The 21,844-nt window shown below is 33.8% G+C and overlaps 1 protein-coding gene across 2 annotated transcripts; it reads left to right on the top strand.

Moving 5' to 3' along the window:
• The first annotated feature begins 3,743 nt into the window (after window positions 1–3,743).
• On the top strand, window positions 3,744–19,578 carry LOC127075155 (paired amphipathic helix protein Sin3-like 4). 2 transcript variants are annotated; one of them, XM_051016609.1, is made up of 25 exons: window positions 3,744–3,924; window positions 4,179–4,261; window positions 4,378–4,455; window positions 4,863–5,012; window positions 5,107–5,293; window positions 5,634–5,732; window positions 5,864–6,022; window positions 6,111–6,435; window positions 6,857–6,993; window positions 7,461–7,536; window positions 7,627–7,653; window positions 7,794–8,053; window positions 8,158–8,312; window positions 8,509–8,636; window positions 8,746–9,000; window positions 13,487–14,182; window positions 14,671–14,741; window positions 16,295–16,921; window positions 17,036–17,136; window positions 17,239–17,377; window positions 17,883–18,041; window positions 18,356–18,519; window positions 18,611–18,716; window positions 18,910–19,090; window positions 19,180–19,578. In XM_051016609.1, exons 3-24 carry the CDS (start codon window positions 4,382–4,384, stop codon window positions 19,063–19,065), a joined length of 4,251 nt encoding a protein of 1,416 aa, XP_050872566.1. In that variant the 5' UTR covers window positions 3,744–3,924; window positions 4,179–4,261; window positions 4,378–4,381; the 3' UTR covers window positions 19,066–19,090; window positions 19,180–19,578. The 2 variants fall into 2 exon arrangements, with proteins under 2 accessions (XP_050872566.1, XP_050872565.1); XM_051016608.1 differs by having other exon boundaries at window positions 7,624–7,653.
• The last annotated feature ends 2,266 nt before the right edge of the window (window positions 19,579–21,844 follow it).

The following is a 21,844-nucleotide window of genomic DNA, read 5'->3' as shown; positions in this document are numbered from 1 at the left end:
TTATGAATGATATCAATTGACAAGAACCAAACACTACTCCAATGTGTCTGACAAAAGCTTCACGTTCATAAGTTTTAACTTTTATTTTTTGTATGCAACTACTACACTTGAGCAAGTTTTAAATCAAATTTTGCTAACCCATAGGGGTTGACCTGGTGGTGAAGGTTTGGATCCTGAGAGTATGCTTCTTTTAATGTCTCTGTTCGAACCCCACTAGGTGCAAACAATTTATGTATTAGGCCAAGTCCATACAGAATTTTGCTTTGACTTTAAAATGACCCCTTACAAGTGGACAATATGATTGATTCTATTTGATTAATCAGTCTAAGATCAGATACCAATATTTTTTTAAAAAAATTGACTAGAGTAATAATCACCTTTGTTCGTTAGTAGCAACTAAAGAATCATTCAAATATGTTAAATTTTTTGCAAGCACAAGTTTATACTAGTTAAGAATTATAATTTATAATATTTATAAAAGTTGAGCTCTTTTAATTTTCTCTTATACATATGCATGTAATTTGGGATGCTTTTTAAAATGATATAATTTGTTCAAGAAATTTCAAGTTGAATGGTTCAGTTTTTTTAAAGGCTGAGAACTTGCAAAAAGTATTCAAAGATAAAAAAGTACATACATATCTCATTCAAAACATGAAAAAGAAATGCTCATACATAAAAGAATTACAATACAAAATCTTAAATACATCAACCTAATATTATGTATGTAATGATAAGGTTTGTAAATTTCTCTACAATTTAGCTGAAGTCACGAAATCATATGTATGCTAGTTTGACAATTTGGATAATTTACAAAACCTTAAACCAATTTCTTGTAGAGTTGTAAATCTTCTATATTTATTTTGAAGTTGCAACACTATTGTTTGAACACCCTAGAATAACACGCAAAACTAATATACTTTGCAACTATAACTTGTATGAGATGCTATAAACAAATATCTGAATGTATATTATTTAGACTTTTTCAAAATCATATATAAACATTGAAAACAATTTGTTTGTAAGTAATAAAAACAATCTCATAACATAGTTTCTCTATCTTGTATCATTAACATGAAGAAGAAAAATACTTAAATTAACTCCTGACACACACACATAAATCTTATCATAATATATAATTAAACTCCTTTAAGTTGATAATTTAAGAAACAAAATTTTGTAACAATGTCCACACATCATAATCAAATTGGGAATCGAAAACATCTTAGCAGATTCCAAATGAAATACATATAAAAATGAAACTACCACAAGTTTCAAGTGTTATTAAATGACCACACAATTGAAGTAGCCTATGAATATAAATGAGCTACTATTTTTCATCTAAGAGATACATATCACTGTTATGTATCAAAGAACAAATATAAAATAAATAATATCAACATATTTTAACATGAAACATCATGAAACTTTGTCTACACCATTTTCATTAATGCAGAGTTATTTAACATTCATTCACTACCTGTATTCTTTTCCTTTCACACATGTGGTTCAAGCATCAACTAAACATAGGATCATGCAATAAAAATAAAATATTTTGTGGAAGTTTGTTAAATGAAAATGCCTTGATTGTGATATATTGTTAAATATTGAATTTTTACTCTCCCTACTTTAACTTTCACCTTTAAGAATGACATATGATTGATGGAATTGGTATTATAATTTTACTATCATGCAACAAAATGCTAGTGAAAAAATCTTAAATAAACTTCATATTATATACTTTTATCACTATAATTGGTTGTTTACTTGGGCATTTTAGAGGTTTGATAAAAAAATTATGCTTGATGAAACAATATCAAATGAATTATGAATTGAATTTTGATTGACAAAAAAGAAATAATAAAAAGGATGAAACAATGAATAAAATTAAATCCTCAAGAAAAAAAAATTAAAATTAAGTATTTGTTTGTGGTAATATTGAATTTTAGAGCAATCACAAAATAACAAAAAAAAAACAATAATCATAGCATAATACAAGAACACGCTGACACTTATAATAGATAAATCAACCAATAACACAACCTATAATGCACTCACAACGACACTTAACACGACATTGAAACACCAAGATTATTAATACTTTCTGAAAATAAACAAATCAAGCATAATCCAATATGTTAGTGTCAACTAATGTTCATACATATAAGATACCATACACGTCTTCCATTATAAGTGTATGTGTTACATAGAACACACCACCTCCACCAACCATATGATCCACTATATTTTTTATTATCAATTATTCTTTTATTGTGGTGCTAAATACCAAATACTAAAATCTAAACCGCAGTCTGTCAATACTTTTATAATTTAATCAAAATTAAACTTTAAAGCCATTCATAATCCATTGAAATCCAATGTTAAGAGCTACCAACAAGACATATAAACATTCATCAATATTGTGTCAACACTTCGTTCTTTTAGTGCTAACTTATAATAATACTACATATAATTCTTCTAATATTTAACCATCATACATTGATGCTACAACACCTAAAATTACACACATACGTAAAATTTAACAATAAAAGATATTTAGATGTGTCTAATTTTTATTTCAATTAAAAAGTATTAATCCTATTTAATCATAGAAACTAATACTAATCATCAAATAATAAACTAAATTAAAAAGAGTAGATACATTTTATTTATTGACAAAATATTGTAAAGACTATAATTTAAAGAGTTTTATTTTTATAAAAAATAAAATAATTTATATAAAAATTAAAAATATATAACCATTTAATATATCTATATAGAGATTAATTGTTATTCACCGTCAGTATAAAAAGTTTTACACGGTTAATGCATCACAATCATCCCTTTGTATTAATTTTCAAATGTTTAAAATAAAAGTCAAATATTTTAAATAAATCAATAATTTAATTAATGGTTAGTGTATATCAATTAAACTTATCTATTTAATCAAATAAACAAAATTTACCAAATATTTAATAAATAAATCCAAATAATTAACAAAATAACAACTTATTTACACTCTCATTTTCAACAACAACAACCACTAAGGCCTAGATTGCCTAAAAAAAAGACTAGATCATGTAAAAAAAACATAAGTACTCACATGAGATCACACCTTGAGTAAACCCTAAATCCATAAAGCCAGCCCCTAATTTGTAACAAGCAAGCAAGCCACATAATTTTTCAGGTGGGCCACGCCACTAATTACCTTTCCACCATACAATCCCCAAATTACCATTGGCAAAGAACATTGTTTAACCCTAGTTATTTATAATCAATAAAAAAATAAACATTAAAAGTAAAACTTACTTCAAAATATATTTTCCTCTACACTTCAACCACATCCAAAAATTCTTTCATTTACAAGTGTATAAGATTCATAATATAAGATACAACCATATCAAATAAAATAAAATATTTTTTTAATTAAAAAACAATTAAATATAAATAAATATATAAATTCTTAAGCCAATAGCTTATCCTATTTATCTTAACTATTAAACTCTTCGTCTAACTAAATAAAATTTAATCATAAATAATTTTTTTTATTTAAAAAAGACAATATCTCGTAATTTTTTTGATAAAAAAGATAACATCAATTTCATTAAATTAAATCTAGCTAAATTATTTAACTTCACTTATTTCATCATATATCACCTAAAGCTCTATTTATTTTGTTGAAAAAAAACAAATAAATATTTAATTAGGTGTTTGTGTTATTTATATATCTTCGCACAAATATATAAACACGCATATAAATCGTATTGTGAACTCTCTTCTCTTCACCCTTCGCACAAATTTGCATTCTTTCTTTTCTTCTTCCTCTTCAGCGTGCAAAATAAGAGCTTCTTCCATCTCTCGTTTTCCGAGTTTCTCAGTACCATACTTCGCTGCTAAACTTCATTGCGTCTCAGATTGTTCATTGTTGTGAGTTACTCGAACCTTCAATTTCTTTTTTAATTGTTTTATTTTATTTTATTTTATTTTATTTGGTTCAGTTTCTTCTCTGTTGAAGAAAAAAAAACTTGTTGCATAGGGTTCTGAAGTGTTTATACACTTCACAATCAATGTTTTTCATTTGAATCGTTTCTCAAGGGTTGGAAATTGTTATCACGTTTGCTTTACATTGAAGAAAAAGCTAATTTTGTTTTTTGATTTTTTTGATTCTATTTTTTTTTCAGGATTTGGCTTTTTTGGTTGATCTGTTTTGCAATCTGCGGTTGGAATTGTTACTGGTGTTGGATGTCTTTGTGAATTCCTTTCGGTTAGATCTGTTTTCTGTTTGTTGCTTTTTTGTTCTAATGTTCTAAGTTGGGTTTTCTAGGATTTTGAGTTTCAATGCATGATTTAGTGTGTGTTTTGTTTCTTTGTTCTTGATAGAGAGATGAAGAGGTCCAAAGATGATGTTTACATGAGTTCACAACTCAAACGCCCCATGCTGTCTTCTAGAGGAGAACCGTAAGCTCTATTTATATAATTTTTTTTTTGTCTTTAGTTTCTTGTTTTGTAGATTGTTTTTGTATGTTTTTTTTTAGCCTTGATTAAATAGAGTTTCTACACTATGATAGCTGTTGTTGTGTAATTCTTGTCGGATTTTTTCTTTTGATGTTTGACTTGGTGAGATAAGATCAGATGTTTCTTTGTTGGATGGTTTAGTTTATCTGGAATTTCTATTTTCTAGAGTTAATTTTGTTTCTAAGTCGTTTAATTTAACTGAAACCTAGAAGTTAATTTGTTTACAGTTTTCTACATTCGTTTTAGCTATGTTTGTAGACCTTTACTATATTGAGAAATGAGTTCGTGAAGTACTTTGTTTTTAGTTTGTTCAATGTACTTAATAATTTTTGAAAATTTGTGGAATGTAGCTCGGGGCAACCCCAGGTGATGAGTGGTGGTCAGAAGTTAACGACAAATGACGCATTATCATATCTAAAGGCGGTAAGGGAAATGTTTCAAGATGATAAAGAGAAGTATGATGAGTTTTTGGAAGTCATGAAGGATTTTAAGGCCCAAAGGTTTGTTCATGTTGTACTTCGTTCTCACTATTAGCCCCGCATTTTCATTTTCTTAGTAGAAATTGATTGGTGTCTTGTTTGTTCTTTTGGTTAGAATTGATACAGCTGGTGTCATAGAAAGAGTGAAGGAGCTTTTTAAAGGACATAAAGATTTAATTTTGGGATTTAACACCTTCTTGCCAAAGGGATATGCAATCACACTTCCATTGGAAGATGAACAACCTCCACAGAAAAAGCCTGTTGAATTTGAAGAAGCTATAAATTTTGTGGGCAAGATTAAGGTAAAAACAATAGAGTTTGATGCATGTTTGTCTTCCAAACCCACACACACACTCAAAGGTTTTCCCCAGTGACATGGAGCATTGGAATGCTGGCCGATATAAATGCAGGTCTATGAAGATTTTTGGCAGTGACACTGCCTCAAAAATCCAGTGTTCCATCTTGGTCAAATCTCTTATGCATTATAACAAAATCAACTCAGCATGCACTATTTAACTTTTGATTCTGATTGTGTTTTTTTATATGCAGACTCGTTTTCAAGGCAATGACCGTGTTTACAAGACTTTTTTAGACATACTAAATATTTAACTTTTGATTCTGATTGTGTTTTTTTATATGCAGACTCGTTTTCAAGGTAATGACCGTGTTTACAAGACTTTTTTAGACATACTAAATATGTACAGAAAGGAAACCAAGTCTATCACTGTGGTTTACCAAGAGGTCTGTTCTATCGTTGCCTGTTATCATGTTCTATTTTTAATTTTTAATTTTTTAATTTTTAATTTTGGTTTACCTATTTTCCCCCCTTGATAGGTGTTATGATATTTTAACTATATATTGCAATTCTCCAGGTTTCTGCCCTCTTTCAAGACCATGCAGATCTTCTCGAGGAGTTTACTCACTTCCTTCCTGATACCTCTGGAGCTGCCTCTGCTCATTTTTCTGCTCGTAATTCTCTCCGTGATAGGAGCTCTGCAATGGCAACAGCAAGGCAAATGCATGTTGACAAGGTATATTTCTCTCTCCTTGTTCTTATAACCCTATTTTTTTATAGTTGACCATTAAGCTAAGCTAATATATTGCTTTTCTCAATGTCAGAGAGAAAAGACAACAGCTTTGCACGCTGATCGTGATCTCAGCGTTGATCATACTGATCCAGAACTGGACAGAGGTGTGATGAGGGCTGATAAGGAGCAGAGAAGACGCGAGAGAGAAAAGGACCGTAGAGAAGAGAGAGATAGGAGAGAACGGGATAGGGATGATAGAGATTATGATAATGACGGTAGTCGTGAGCGCTTATCCCACAAGCGAAAATCTGGTCATAGAGCTATAGACCCTGGTACTGAACTATTGCATGATGCAGATGAAAAGCTTGACATGCGCCCTATCTCGTCTGCTTCTGAGGATAAAAGTTCTTTGAAAAGTATGTCAGTAACTTCAATATTATTTAAGTTACGGTGCACAGTATTTTAATAGCAGAACACATACTTCAATCTCATATCATGTTCACCTACAAAGAAATGAATGGAACATATAAATGTAGATAACCAATAATAACTCCTGAAAAAAATATTTCTAATGCAAAAATTTATATTCACTTTTGCCAGTTAAAATGTTATAAAGTAGAGAAATTATGTTCTTTGTTATTGATTGAATTATCTAGAACTGAGAAATGCTAGCTATTAGACCATATAAACTACAAAGTTTTTTTCTCCATGTCTTCTTTATAAGAAGAAAAACCACTTTCCAATTTGTTTTGGTGTTGTAACATTTGTTCGATAGTAAATTTAGCTCTTTATTTCCTTTATGATTCATTTTTGAACCTTAAAAACCTGTCATCTCAGGTATGTGTAGTCCAGTGCTTGCTTTCCTTGAAAAAGTCAAGGAGAAGTTAAGAGGTCCTGAGGATTACCAGGAATTTTTGAAGTGCCTACATATCTACAGCAGGGAAATAATCACCCGACAAGAACTACTGGCATTGGTATGGTTTATACATTCAAATTTTTAGAAGCTATATTTCTGGAATAATTCGTACTCTTTAATTTAGTTTGGTTTGCACTGCCTATTAACCTTTGATAAAATATTCTTATGGTGAAATACGGAAATGAAGAACTTATTTTGGGCATATTGGGAAAATTCATGCACACAGCTGCCATTTTTTTGGCACGTAATGGTGCAGTGAGAGGAGCCAATTGCAACGGTTATGTTAGGGTAAATGGTCAAAAGATTAAACAATGAATTTTGTTATTTCTTAGTGAAAGTGGTGTAGAAAATGTTGAATGATATTGTGATACAAGTTATTTTTTTGTTGAACATAACTAAGGTTCACTCTATTCAGTTTAGGATCAGATTGATCTGATGTTAACTTTCATTCATTTCGCATTGTGAAATTCGTTCTTTTGAAGCATAGTATGTAATTGCTGATATCTAGTTGGCTTATTCTCTTAGGTGGGTGATTTACTGGGAAAATATGCTGATATTATGGAAGGATTTGATGAGTTTGTGACACAATGTGAACAAAATGGTAATGTTCAAGCTATTTTTTCCCTTTCTACTAAATCTAGTTTTCTTTTCCTTTTTTTATTATTTCTAATCAAGTGCTTTCATGTAGAAGGATTCCTTGCTGGTGTCATGAATAAAAGTAAGTTATATGGGTTTCTCTTTTCAATCTTCAATAGATGCACCCCTTCCCTTTATTATTTTTTTTTCTAGCACGGGCTCACATGAACATTGGCAGCTTTATCTTCTGGTCCAATAAATCTGACGTTTTTTTCTCATCAGAATCCTTGTGGAATGAAGGACATGGACAGAAACCAATGAAGGCAGAGGATAAGGATAGAGATCGTGACAGGGATGATGGGGTGAAAGAAAGGGATCGTGAACTCCGGGAAAGAGACAAATCCACTGGAATTGCCAACAAGGATGTTTCTATTCCTAAGGTGTCTTTAAGCAAGGACAAGTATGTAGGAAAACCTATAAATGAACTGGACCTTTCTAACTGTGAACAATGTACTCCTAGTTACCGTCTTCTACCAAAAAATGTATTGGTTCTTTGCTTGGTCTCTTCATTTTTAGCCCGTCCTTATGAAATCTGAGATTTAATTGCTGATTGTGTTATATATGTATAATATCTTTGTTTACACAGTACCCAATACCGATAGCTAGCCAGAGAACTGAACTAGGTGATGAAGTATTGAATGATCACTGGGTTTCTGTTACGTCAGGAAGTGAGGATTATTCCTTTAAACACATGCGCAAAAATCAGTATGAAGAGAGTTTGTTTAGATGCGAAGACGACAGGTTATTGCTTACCGTTGATTTTAATTTACTCTTAAAAATACTTATTTGTTTGATTTATTTTGTATCGGTTGATTGTAGTCATAGTTGATACGTGTTTGTTTAATTTTGACATCACATGGTTGATTTGAGAGGTGTTATTTCCGTAAGATTTTTATCACTAATACTTTTCTGATATTATTTTATTCTATGCTTGCAGGTTTGAACTTGATATGTTGCTAGAGTCTGTTAATGTGACAAATAAGAGAGTTGAAGAGATCTTAGAAAAAGTTAATGCTAATATCATTCCAGGAGACATCCCAATTCGTATTGAGGAGCACTTAACAGGTTATGTGCTTTTCAATTGATCAATGAAAATTGTCTACATATAAATGCAATATGATGTAATTTCCTTATATTTTTATTCTGATACAATCTTCTTGGTGTGTTCTTTTAGCCCTAAACCTTAGGTGCATTGAACGATTATATGGTGACCATGGGCTTGATGTGATGGATGTATTGAAAAAGAATGCATCTCTTGCTTTGCCGGTGATATTAACCCGCTTGAAGCAGAAACAGGAGGAGTGGGCAAGATGCCGTGCAGATTTTAATAAAGTCTGGGCTGAAATATATTCGAAAAATTATCACAAATCACTTGATCACCGAAGCTTTTACTTTAAGCAGCAGGATGCAAAAAGCTTGAGCACTAAAGGTAAAGTATTAGTTTTGTCCAATAACACAATTTTTGATTCTTTTTAACAATTTAAATAAATTGGAGTTTTTTCTACTGCCATCAAAAGTTTACTTACGCCACAATGAACTTGATCGACTTCGACATAGTGTTGAGGAATGAGAATCTGGTGTGGTGGATTGGGGGTGGTTGGAACACAGAGACTTCATCACACAAGTTAGCAATGATCCATTATGAGGGAAAAATTGTAGAATGAGCGTGTACCTGTTATCTTAGCTTTTAACTTCTTTATATAGTAGTTTGCTCTAGTCATGTTTGGTGGGAGATTCAGTTAAGCATGTAACTGATTGCGCATATGGCAGTGTGGATTGCAACACGAAGTAGGGATTCGGTTACATTCAGCACATGCCTTATTCGTGAATTTCCTTTGCTGAAGGATGATCTTTGAGTTCTTCGTTTGGGCTGTTGGACTGCATTCCAATGTTGTCAAGATTGAGATCTTGCCTAGGATTGAGAGGGAGTAGCACGAAAGCAAAACGTAAGATTGTAATAAGTATTGAAAAAACTACCAAAACAATTACTTAAGACTAAAGGGCATTGCCAGATTATAAAAGTTAGGAGTGTAAGATCTCACAAAAATAAAAAATTACACATGCATTAACATAACTAAATTGAATGAAATAAGACAAGTTAAAAAAATCATTTGAAATTCATTAACTAAATTAAGAAAATATTTAATATTGAATATAATTAATTTAACATAGTTAAGAGATGTTAAAATTAGCTAGGGAATAAAGGATACTTAATTAATTAAATTTAGTTAGTTATGAACTTAGCCCAAACCAATATTACCATATAAAACTAGAACATTTAAAATTAGTTGGAAAAGAAAATGAATGAAAAGTATAGGATGCATTATATAAGTTTTAGAATATAATTAAATTAAGAAAATATTTAATATTGAATATAATTAATTTAACATAGTTAAGAAATGTTAAAATTAGCTAGGGAATAAAGGATACTTAATTAATTAAATTTAGTTAGTTATGAACTTGGCCTAAACCAATATTACCATATAAAACTAGAACATTTAAAATTAGTTGGAAAAGAAAATGAATGAAAAGTATAGGATGCATTATATAAGTTTTAGAATTAGGTGACCCGTGTGAAAATAAAAAGGATTGGTCACTCTACTATTGTACGGGATAAATGTACATGTTTGTAGCCTTGCTGATTGTATAGCCAACAAAGCCTCAATTTTAGTATTCTTTGTTCTATCCCTTTTCTCTGCTTGTTAATGCTACTGTCCCTCCATCTGAGCGTAACGGCCATTAGCTAATGTTCCAGTCCCTCCATCTGAGCGTAATGGCCATAAAGGCCATTAGCTGATGTTCCTTGTTTGAGCCTAACAGTCACATGGGTCATTAATATTATTGCCTCCTTGTAAGCCAAAATCTTCAAGATTGTTGTGTATGCCCGCATGAGTTATTGATACTGGGTTTGCGTCCCGCCCTTATTAACTTAAGCTGACCACGAGACCGTGCAAGCTTATTTAAGGGGTATGATCCATTGATGCCGAGTTGGTATCTGGCCCTTAGCTTAAGCTGATCACAAGACCGGACGAGCTCGCCACCTTTTCCAAACGACGAGCTCTTGTGGTTCTCTCTACTCTTTCCCTTTGAGTCTTCTTTGGGTTCTATGCATGGAGTGCGGAGGTCAGTTGATGTAGAGTGGATCTTGAGTCGATATGAATATATCAGTTACAACTATTATAATGAGCGAGCCTAAATATCCCAATATTATAGAGGAAAAAAGCTAAAAGAACCCTAAATGTCTTTAAATTTCTTTCGCCCATCAGCCGTATACACCATCGTCAGCAAAACAACATCATCATGCCATCCTCAGGGGGAGAGACCGAGAATAGTTGGACAAATAGAGGTTTGTTGCGTGAACCTGACCAAGATTCAAGTGTAAAATGGGCAAGACCGCGTTGATATCATAAAATTGGTCATTGTCACGGTTAAAATCTCTATTTCACTTGTGATCTTACTAGGAAGCGATTCTGCAGAAGATTCGACTTATTCCAGTGGAGTAGAAAAATCAAGGGGAGTAGTTATTCCCTTGTTGCACTTTTGATATCCTTACCGCATTGCGTTTAGGGCCTTGGGTTCAAATCAGAACAATTTTCCCCATAATCGACTGCATGGTGGAACCGATGTGTTGATTTCCCGTCTTATTGGTGTCCAAGGTCGTTATTGGGATTTAGTTTGGACCATACTATTTTTAGTGAATGGGCTATTCTTATTGGGCCGTCTGAAGTTTGTCAATCTTTTACTTATAATGATGAAGTGTTTTGAAAATCTTGAGTCTATACAAGACCTATTGAGTTGAAGGATTGTAACTTGAAGTTTGCAGCACATATCGTAAAATCTTACTAATTCAACCTAAAGTGCAAAATCATATGAAGTTATACTTAACACATGCATAATTATTTTAGAATTGAAATATTAATAAAGGATAACAAATACTAGAAACCAAATTCATTGATAGAAAGTTGAAGTTAGAAAACAATAGAGTTTGGGACCCAAGGCATAAGGCCAATAATTGTATTTAAGGAAAAAGAAGTGAGAGGAGTTGTTTGCGTAACTGTGACCATAGTTATGTACGTCGTCGTCGAATGCACAATGAGATCAATTTAGTATGCAAATGGTTAAACAATGGCTTGTGGCAGGCAAATGTAGGAAAATGCGCCAATCTTTGAGATGTTACGCGCAGGAGAAACCTAGGTTTTTCTTCAAAACCCGCCCCACGAGTTCTAGACGATCTTTGTGATTTTCCAGCGATCCTCACCCTCATAATCTTGTAGGCATTGTAGCTTGCTTAGGAGTTTTTGGATTGTAGGCTTGTGCAATCCCACAATCTACATTGCGATCTTACCAACCATGGTGCTTGTAATGCGCTTTTAACTTGTGTGCATACCACGTCCTTGGAATAAATTCGTCTCGAAGGGTCTCAATAGTGTGGGTTTCTAAATGTGTCTTGGTGGTCACTCAATAAGGTCCTTCCAAGTTATGGGCTAGTTTACCTTGGTGGGAGGTCCCCTTATAAAAACTTTCGAGGTACTAATCGGTTATAGGGTGTCAAAGTTCTTTGTTTGATTACAACATCACTCATAACATCCATTTGTCTTTCTTCTTCTAAGAGATTGAGGTTCTCACGCCGAAGTTGAGTATTCTGTTATTGTTGAATGGGTATTGAGTTCACCTGTTGGGCTCCCTTATTTCCACATGGATATCTGCCTTTGCATAGTTTTTCTGTGGTATTGTTCGATTTAGACCTTCTCTAAGTCTTGACGATTTTGTCCATTATTAAAAGGCGAATTGGTGGGAGCGTCAGTGTTTATAAATTTACTTTTAGTCTCGAGTCCAAAGCAATGTGACTTTTTATTGTACCAAAGTAGTAATCCTCATTCAAGGATAAATGGTCTTTCATTCCTCTGCATGGCTAGGGCCTTTGTCCCTACAACTTGTTAGAGCCGAAGAAGAAGAACAACCTATGAATCCTGAAGAAATGTGGCTAGGGCCCTTGTCCCTACAACTTGTTAGAGCTGAAGAAGAAGAACAACCTATGAATCCTGAAGAAATGTAGAGGAATAAGAATATGGTTTGGTGGATCAAGGGTGTTTGGAACCTGGGGAGATTCAACACTCAAGTTAGCAATGATCCAATGTGAGGGAAAATCATTGTTTGGTTAATCTGTGTTTCAATGTTGTTAAGTAACGGCGCTATAAGCACCATAATATAGTAGAATTTGAACAAATCGCCATTGTTCTTCAATATGCCATGTTGTACAAAATATTGTCGAATAACAGCTTGAACAAATCACTATTGTTCTCCAATATGCCATAGTACAAAATATTGTCAAATAACAGCTATGGCATAACATTGATAGGTAATGTAATTTGAACAAACTGCACTAACCGCTATGTTCTGCAATCCGCGATTGATAATATAGTTGTGCTAGGCGGAAGATTCATTTAATCAAATTAACTGATTTGCACATATTATGGCGTGGATTGCAGTGTGAAGTGGGGGATTCACTTATATTTAACACATGTATTATTCTTGAAATGCCTTGGGCTTGATTTGTTGAAGGGTGCATTGGACCAGAACATTAACAATACTGGATATCATCTTTATTCTAGTGTTTATTTTGTTTTTTTTCCCTTCCGATTTAGTTCCTTTTTCGTAAGTATGCTCACCCTTCCACAGGTTTTTTCCTTTGAAAGGAATTTATATGCACACAATTTGTACAATGGAATGTATCTTTGATAATATTGATTTAAAACACTTGATTTCTAGAGCCACTGTGCACATACATTGCAATATAAGTGTTAGTTATTATTCGAGCACAATGGAACTTGGACTCACATTTATGTGGTGATCATGGTGTAAACATTTTTTTTATTCTTCTGACTCCTAACTCCTTTTTTTACTGTGGATTACAGCCTTATTGGGAGAGATCAAAGAAATTAGCGAGAAGAAACGAAAAGAAGATGATGTTCTTCTTGCCATTGCTGCTGGAAATAGACGGCCTATTCTTCCTAACTTGGAATTTGAGTATCCTGATCCAGAGATTCACGAAGATTTGTATCAACTTATAAAATATTCATGTGGAGAAGTTTGTACAACTGAACAATTGGATAAAGTCATGAAGATTTGGACAACATTTTTAGAGCCTATACTTGGTGTTCCTTCTCGACTGCGCATTCCCGAAGACACTGAAGATGCTGTCAAGGCTAAGATTGATTCTGCTAAAACTGGCACAACAAGTATTGCCAAGGGTCATAGTAGTCCTGGTGTTGGTGCTACCATAATGAATCCTAAGAATTTAAACACTAGTAGAAATGGGGATGCAAGTGTTCCATTTGAACAATCAAATTCCTGCAAAGAATGGCAAGCAAATGGGGTAGGTGGGGTTAAAGAGGATGATTGTCTCGAATCATACCGTTCTGGTCCTAAGACTGAAACTTTGGGAAGTAGTACGCTGCAGGGTAAAATTCATATTGGTGCATCCATTCCTGATGAAGTATCAAGAGTCAATAAGCAAGATCATTCCATTGAACAGTTGGTGAATGCTAATGTCTCACTGTCCTCTGGAATGGAGCAAAGTAATGGAAGAACAAACATAAATAATGCAACAGGTTGGCAACTTGATAAAAGAATGATGACAATGCTTGGTGTTTACTGTACCATTTAGTACACACATTGCATATTTTTAGAATTATTATTGGGTTTTGTTAACATGTTAAGTATATAGTAAGTAATCAGAATACTTAATCTATTAAATGAAAATTGAAGCATATATTATCTTGAAAATTTTAAATTTTAAGTAGTAAACTTCGGTGTTTTCTTTATTATTAGGAGTTATATCTTGTTAGGATGAGTACAATACTAGTTGAACTTGAACTAGACTTGTCTTCATAGAATATTAAATATAAATATAGGTGTTTTAGTGTAGTTTTATCTCATCATATCATATCATATTATCGGAATATAATTCATGGCGGTATTTCTGTCCACCTTTTCCCCACATTGCAACATTTACTTGGTCATTAGTGTTTACTTTGATTTTCAACTGTTTCTCTCATATAATGAATGGACTCTGAGATACATTTTTGTTTTCTGCAAGGACTTGCCGCAACTCCGTCTAGACTTGGTTATGTTTCTAGTGAGGGAGGGCATGATTTACATTCATCAGAGGTATGTCTTAACTCCTTTAACACCTTATTTTAGTCTATTTTCAAATTTAAGTGTATGAGAAAGTATTCACCTGAAGAGGTTTAATCTTAACCCACTATTATCATATGGGGCGAGTCTAGGGTGAATAGTATAATGAAATAATTCATGATAGAAGACTCAACGTATACCATCAGATACATTGTTATGAAAGTCAATAGCCATGATTTGAGAAGGATTGTAGTACAAGTGGTATTTTTTTTTGCAAACATCTTTCATCTTCATTGGTGCCATCCTTTGGATCTAACAAAGGTGAAAGCCACCATAACCATCCATCAATAGACCTTTCTTTACCAGATATGAGAACTTGCCTCCACTGGATCAAAAGAACCTAACCACGACACCACCTTCACCTGATTACAATTCTTCATGTCGCCAACCTGTGCTGCTCAACCCATGACCAAACTCTGCAGAACCAGGGACCAGTGTCCAAATCACCATGAATAACCGTTACATCTCTGCTCTTACCATCAATCCAAAATAGTTCCAAAACAGGACTGCATTGCCAAGACTGCATATTTGAAAACGGGGGGGGGGGGGGGGGGTGGGTGCTTAGGTCTTGGGGTTCTAGCAGGAGGTCCTTTAGTGAGTCAAAGATTCGAGAACAGTGCTTGCTCCAAATGGCAGTGGCACTCCGTGAGTGTTGCTGACCAGTACGGCCCTTGAGGGATTAGCCTGCAATGTTGAGCCCTTTGGTTGTTGGCAGAGATCTATGTCAGTAGGTAAGATTTGGACACTTTCAAACTAATTATTAGATCGGGGAAGTGTAGAAGCAGAGGGGGAAGGGGGATTGTTAAGGTGAGTTAGTCTTTAGCATGTTCCACGAAGAGAATAATTGGTCTCACTTTGGAGTAAGGTTTAATTTGTAAATTTAAAAACTTTAGATCCACGTGTACAGGATAATAAACTAATAACTGAAAAGTGAGGTGACCTACTGAAACTGATCCAATTTGCTGGTTCAGTGTGAGACATGTGAGTCTTTTACCCTGGGTGCACTGTGTATTATATTTATCAATTGAATATTAAGCCATATGTGGCTGTTGTTATCAAAAGAATATCAGGCCCACCATTTCCTTTCTACTTATGTTCTTGAGACTACAATGATCACCTTGTGGCTGAAGTTGCCAATAACACTCATACTGTAATATATATTATATTTTGAGTCCATGAAAAAGAAGGTTAACCTGTAATATATACTGTAATATATATTGTCATTTAATGGAGGATAGTCATATTGTTAGAGGTAAAGGGAGACTACGGAAAACTATAGAGAGATATGTTACTAGTTTTACACTTTCACTATGAATGGTTGATCCATGTAACTGATTCCCACCTACAAGGAAAGTATTTGGTTGTTGTGGTGGTGCCTATGTCATTTAAGAGTTAGGACTAGTAATAACTTAACTGAATATATCAGTTTGGGGCTCCATTTTTCTCTTTCCCTTTCATTGTGTCTTGTTAGGCTTATGCTGTTTCCCACCTGGTATAATGCTGTGATTTATTTTATAATTACTTAGGGTGCTGATTCTACAAGACTAGATATGTCCACAAATGGGGCCATCACCAAAGACACCAAAGTTCACAGATCTCACAAAGAATCAGTTGGACACTTCAAAAGTGAAAGAGAAGAGGGTGAGTTATCTCCTAATGGAGACTTTGAAGAGGATAACTTTGCAGTTTATGCAAATGCTGGTCTGGAGGCAGCACATAAAGGAAAAGATTGTAATACCAGTCAACAATACCAAAATAGACACGGGGAACAAAATTGTGGTGAAGCTGGAGGTGAAAATGACAATGAAAGTGATGGAAGTCCTCATAGATCATCGGATGACAGTGAAAATGCATCTGAGAATGGTGAGGTTTCTGGTACCGAGTCTGCTGATGGCGAGGAATGTTCTCGAGAAGAACACGAAGAGAATGGGGATCATGAACATGATAAGGCTGAGAGTGAAGGTGAAGCTGAAGGAATGGCGGATGCCAATGATGTTGAAGGAGATGGAGCCTCATTGTCATACTCTGAACGCTTTCTTCTCACAGTAAAGCCTCTGGTAAAACATGTTCGCCCGATGTTGCACGGGAAAGAAAAGAATGTTCAAATATTTTATGGAAATGATTCCTTTTATGTGCTGTTTAGACTTCATCAGGTAAAAATGTGTCGGTTTATGTGTTATATGCATTTATGGTTGCAGACTGACTAGAAGTTTCAGAGCTCATATATATTCCTCCTTACCTTACATTTTTCGTTGCTAATTTGGCAGACATTGTATGAGAGGATACAATCAGCAAAGATAAACTCATCCTCCGCCGAAAGGAAATGGAGAGCTTCGAATGATACAGTTTCTCCTGATCAATATGGCAGGTAATATGCCCTGGAATGTTACTGTTTATTACAAATTAAAACATACATTTGAATATCTAAACATACAAGACTGATGATGCTCTTTATGGCTTTATGTTACAGGTTCATGAGTTCTCTTTACAGTTTGCTGGATGGTTCTTCTGATAATTCAAAATTTGAGGATGACTGTCGCGCTATTATTGGAACCCAGTCGTATGTCTTGTTCACGTTAGACAAGCTGATATATAAACTTGTTAAACAGGTAATGTGCATGGATTCCTTTTTGAAAATGTGTGAATTGACACTTGTTTTGGATAGAATATTTTCTCTATATATATTTTAGTATTACCGGTAGTTTTAGGACAGATTTTATTAGGCTTAGCCTATTTAATCACGTTGGTGCTTTTACTTTTTCATTCAATTAACGAGATTCAGTTTTTCTCTTGTTTTCCACTTGGTATTAGAGCTCCCGATCTGGGAGGCTCTCCTTCAGCGCCAAAACAAGCAAAAACCTGTCCGCCTTCATTGCCACCATCTTAAATTGCTTTCTTTGAAGCCTTTGTTGCCATACTAGGCAGTGTTCATTGCTGCCTTGATTGATTGTGATTTATTATGCTTATCTTATATAATCACAATAGTGCTTGTACCTTTTCATTCAATTGATGAGATTCAGTTTTTCTCCAGTGTTTCACTTTTCTATTTTTCATCTGTCTTTTGCACCATTCTATCTTCTTTCTGAGCCTGAAATTATGTCTCTTTTATTTCAGCTTCAAGCTGTTGCCAGTGCTACTGATGAGATGGATAACAAACTTCTTCAACTATATGCATATGAGCAATCAAGAAAACCTGGAAGCTTTGTGGATATAGTTTATCATGAAAATGCTCGTGTTCTTCTTCACGATGAGAACATATATCGTATTGAGTGTGTAAGTTTTTACTTGTTCCACTTCACTACTTGGATCAACTTTTGATTTTATTTAATTGTGCTGAGCATTTGAATGGAATTTTAAATGGAAAGCTTTATATACATAATAGTGTATGGTTGCAGTGGATGTGGATTGATATTCCAGACAAACATTACCTGCAATGTCAAAGGTTTTGAATTCTGGAGTCACCACTCACTACTTCAGAAAGACTTTAGCCTAACCACCACCCCTGGCTTAAGAATTACTCACAGATATGCCTGTCATAAATTATGTTTATATGATGTATAACAGTTTTATTTAAATACTCCTTGCAGTCGTCTACACCACCACGATTGTCTATTCAGTTGATGGATTACGGACACGATAAGCCTGAAGTGACTGCTGTGTCAATAGATCCTAATTTTTCAGCCTATCTGCACAACGACTTCTTATCTGTTGTCCCCGACAGCAAGGAGAAATCCGGAATTTTCTTAAAAAGGTATTTGTAAGTGGGAGAGTTATTGGTACCATTTCATTTGCAAATGCTTCATTAACCTTTGCATTTACTTTGGTTTATTTATTTTTTGCAGGAATAAGCTAAAATGTGCTTGGAGTGATGAATTTCCAAGCCAGATTATGGATGGAGTACAAGTTACCAATGGTCTGGAGTGTAAGATTGCTTGCAATTCATCCAAGGTATTTAATCATTTTCTTCTGCATATTTTATAAATTTACATGCCATTTGTTCCAAAATCACCAATTTTTAATATTTTTTGTTTTGCCCTTTTTGTTAATGCCATGCATTTGATTATAGTTTCATGCATCTTTGGATTGTGTTTTTGAGCTCCCATTATTTGTTTTCTCATTTGAACACATTGCATGTTGCTAGGTTTCATACGTTTTAGATACCGAAGACTCTCTATTTCGAACAAAGCGGAAAAGGAGAATTTTGAATCAGAAGAATTCTTATCGTGAACAGACAACGTCTTCAAACATTTGTTCAAGTAGAGCACAGCGGTTCTGCAAATTATTTTCCATCAAATGATATTATCCAATTTGAGACACATATGGTATGTGATTTTTCTTTTACTGAAGTTTCCAAGTTAACAAGCTTTTGTAAGAAAACAATCCATTAATTGCACAGTTTTGTTGTCCGCAGTAATTTCGGTCATGCATCAGTGGCACCAACACCAGATGGCGACGAAACTGTATCCAAGAAATGGAGAATATGATGTTTTTTGAGATATATATAACTTTCTTGGGTTCTTCACTTCATTCCCAGCAACCAAAAAAGGCATGGAGGGAAGGAAGATGTTGAGGCTCAGGAGATTGTACTATACTGTGACAACATGGTGAGTGATGAGTTGCAACAATCATGTAAATAGAGGTAATCTGTACACTAGGGGACATTTTCTTTCCATTCATCCACATTTTTGCTATCTTAATAAGTTTCATTTTTCTTTCTTTAGTTGGCTACAAATTTATTGGATTATTATTATTATTATTATTCAAATTATGAAATGTTCAGTGGCTGCAATTGGCCGCCACATTCACTTTACATTTTTGTGCATTTTAGTCTCAATTAATAATTTAACATGGAACGGAATATGCTGTGAAATGATATCGATGTTGTGTGAAATGCACATTTTCTTGGCATTTACAACCCCCCACTTTGATTTGCTTATTGTTACTTGTTCCTTATTGGCTTTTCACTTCTCTTAAGAGGCGAATTTTAAATCTGATGGATAATAATGTCTTTTGTTTTGAAAAATTGTTTTAATAAAAATATTTGTTTAATTTTTTTGGCATCCTAAATAATGCACATACTCGTAAATTCGTATGAGAAGGTATGAAGGTTTTTTATGGTGCCTCTCTTAATCATATTACATTGTTAGAATTATTGTCTGTATATGGAATTTAAAGAATAGTGTAAAAATAAAAATATAAAATTTAAGTTGCAAAATTTAAAAAATAAATAAAATAAAAAATTCTTTTGATTTCTTAAAAAAAAGTATTGGACAAAAAACTTGTTATATTCTGTTTGATTTAGCTGTTGTCATGAGGCTGAATAATACATGTAGATAGGGGATATAAATTGGGAATTGCTTCTTCTACTCTAAGTATATGAATTGGGAATTGCTTCTTCCATCATAAGTCATGGAGAAGCATCTTAAGAAAATCTAATAATTTGGAAATGTATTTTTGGATGCATTTATTGCACATTAAATACATTGTGTAAAAGAACCACACTTTTTTATCTTAAATTGATTTGGATGTATATTTATGTATTAATCTTCCGCGTGTCTCATGCATTTCTAATTGACACACATTTATTTTATATTAAATTGATTTGAAGATGTATTACTTTATTAATCTTATGTACATTCCATGCATTTTTAAGTGAGACATTTTGTCTTAAATTTGATTCAGAGATGCATTTATGTATTAGGTTAAGGAGATTCACTCATTTTCTATTTTATGAAATACACCGATGCAATATATCATATATTAAAACTATACTATTATAATAGATTTTTATAAATTAAACTATATACTTAATGTACAAGATGAAAATGCCATATATGAATAAATTAATCTATAATACAATCATAATAACAAAGTAACAAACGATAATATCTATAATGTCTAGTACAAATACTATACTACTGGCAATGTCAGACTCCCATGTTCCTTCGTTGACTCATGTACTGCAGTGTTTTTCATGCCTCAATAAGAATGACATCTACAGTTTTCCTTTCAAGAGAGCCTTCTAGAAAGACTCCTTTGTCTATATCTGTCTGCGCAAGATCCATGGTACATCGACATCTGGGAAACCCATAAACAATATGATTTGCCATGATTTGCTCCTCCTCTAGTATCTCATGACGAACTGACCTAAGCAGATCTTTCGAAGCATCCAGTGTAATATAAGGATGTGACACTCTGAAATACCACATGGCATAATCTTATGCACATCTCCAATCGTTAGGAGCTAGGGGCGCATCGTGCGTTATCCCGATACTAGATGATTAAGATAATCATCATACACGACATCTACATCTCTGCAGACCATAGTATGAGAAGCAGGATCATAGGGGTATCTGAGAACAAACTACATATAACCGAACTGGCGCATGACGCGCTTAGGCAAATGTGGATACATCAAACATGACCCAAAATCCAACTATATATAGTAGAAGTCTATGTTGTCCAGCGGACGCGTCTGACAATGATCTATGTACGCTTGGAAGTGTATATCATCTGCCACCATGCATTCAAGATACACCCTAAAGAGCTCAGCCATCTGATTCACTATGAGCAGGTTGAATGCACAAGCATGATGCATATTCTCAACATATGTATCAACATATGACCATCCATATATGCGTGGGAAGTGCTGGAAGAACCATGCATGAAAATGGTACATATGAATTATTAAAAATGGCGTAGCACAAGTGTTATGAAAATGATGCATAAAGAGTAAAGGATGCAAATATATTACCGTCAATAACGTGCAAGTAGCTGTCATCTGTTTGTCCTTCCACATACAACCTTTAGCTAATTTGGAGTACAGGTAGACCAAACAATAGGCCCCCAAGTTTTACTCATGAATCTGCTCCAAATTAACGAAGTGTCTAAGGTAGACCACATTCACGTAATATGCACTCTTCTCCACAAAAAGGGACTTTCCAACAAAGTACATGTATGTTATCAATGTGTATGCTATATGTTGTATAACCTGCTCATCATCACCAATTGCATGCTCTGCCACTGACAATTCTTGTGCGTAGATCCTCTCAAAGAATCCAAACTTAACATGACAT

Source organism: Lathyrus oleraceus, chromosome 4 (genome assembly GCF_024323335.1).
Source record: "Lathyrus oleraceus cultivar Zhongwan6 chromosome 4, CAAS_Psat_ZW6_1.0, whole genome shotgun sequence".
NCBI classification, from domain to species: domain Eukaryota; kingdom Viridiplantae; phylum Streptophyta; class Magnoliopsida; order Fabales; family Fabaceae; genus Lathyrus; species Lathyrus oleraceus.
The sequence above is the reverse complement of the archived record's forward strand: the minus strand, read 5'-3'. Positions and strand labels throughout refer to the sequence as shown.